Source organism: Rhea americana, unplaced genomic scaffold, assembly GCF_003343005.1.
Source record: "Rhea americana isolate MKP2758 unplaced genomic scaffold, rheAme1 scaffold_743, whole genome shotgun sequence".
Classification (NCBI taxonomy): Eukaryota; Metazoa; Chordata; class Aves; order Rheiformes; family Rheidae; genus Rhea; species Rhea americana.
The window spans coordinates 1-1,274 of NW_028186916.1; the positions used below are offsets into that span (position 1 = coordinate 1).

General features: G+C 70.6%; 1 protein-coding gene across 1 annotated transcript in view; it reads left to right on the forward strand.

The window, feature by feature from the left end:
• Window positions 1-16: 16 nt before the first annotated feature.
• CCS (copper chaperone for superoxide dismutase) overlaps window positions 17-1,274 on the forward strand; it is a 2,547-nt gene continuing 1,289 nt past the window's right edge. Inside the window, exons 1-3 of the mRNA XM_085322134.1 lie at window positions 17-84; window positions 905-977; window positions 1,192-1,272. Coding sequence (XP_085178260.1) covers window positions 49-84; window positions 905-977; window positions 1,192-1,272 — 190 coding nt within the window. The 5' untranslated portion in view covers window positions 17-48. The remainder of the gene's footprint in view (window positions 85-904; window positions 978-1,191; window positions 1,273-1,274) is intronic.

Below are 1,274 nucleotides of genomic sequence, written 5' to 3' on the forward strand. Positions count from 1 at the left end.
CCTCGCGCCGGGGTTCCGCGGCGCGCACCGGCGGCGGAGGTCGCGGCCATGGCGGCGCCGGCCCCAGCCGAGACCAGCTGCCGGGTGAGGGGCGCGGTGCCGGGCCCCGTACAGGGGGGTTTTGGGGGCGCAGAGCCCCGTGCAGGAGCGTTTGGGGGGTGCCGGGCCCCGTACAGGGGGGTTTTGGGGGCGCAGAGCCCCGTGCAGGAGCGTTTGGGGGGTGCCGGGCCCCGTTCAGCGGGGTTTGGAGGGTGCCGCGCCCCGTACGGGGGGTGGTTGGGGTGCAGAGCCCCGTGTAGGGAGGTTTTGGGGGTGCAGAGCCCTGTGCAGCGAGGTTTAGGGGTGCAGAGCCCCGTGCAGGGAGGTTTTGGGGGTGCAGAGCCCTGTGCAGGGCAGTTTAGGAGTGCAGAGCCCCGTACAAGGGGGTTTTGGGGGCGCAGAGCCCCGTGCAGGGTGGTTTAGGGGGTGCAGAGCCCCGTGCAGGAGTGTTTGGGGGTGCCGGTCCCGGTGCAGGTGGGTTTTGGGTGCTGGTCCCTGTGCAGGGTGGTTTGGGGGAGCAGAGCCCCATGCAAGGGGGTTTTGGAGGTGCAGAGCCCCACGCAGGGGCAGTTTGCGGGGGAGGCACAGAACTCTGTTCAGGGGGATTTGGAGGAGTAGAGCCCTGTGCAGGCTTTTTTGGGGGGGGGCTGCTGGGCCCCATGCAGGGGTTTTGGGGGTGCAGAGCCCCATGCAAGGGAGGTTTGGGGGAGCAGAGCCCTGTGCAGGGCGGCTTGGGAGCGCAGAGCCCCGTGCAGGGGAGGCCTGGGGGTGCCAGGCCCGGTGCAGGGTATTTTGGGGCACAGCCCCCCACGTGTGGGGTTTCGGGGCGCAGCCCCTGCCTGTCTCACCGTGTCCCCTCTCGCAGCTGGAGTTCTCGGTGCAGATGACCTGCGAGAGCTGCGTGGAGGCCGTGCGGGAGGCGCTGCAGGGGCTGCCAGGTGAGCGCCGCCCCCTCCCCGTCCTCGTCCCCATCCCCATCCTTGTTCCCGTCCCCATCCCTGTCCCATCTCCATCCTGTCTTGTCCCCATCCCTACACACTCTCCTGTCGCTGTCCCATCCCCGTCCTATCTGTGTCCCTGTCCCCATCCCACGCCATCGCCGGGCCCGTCCCCGCCAGCCGGGCCCCCGCTGCCACCTCCTGTCTCCGGCAGGCGTGCGGGTGCTCGACGTCCGCCTGGACTCGCAGACGGTGCTGGTGGAGGCCAGCGTGGCGGCCGAGCGGGTGCAGGAGCGG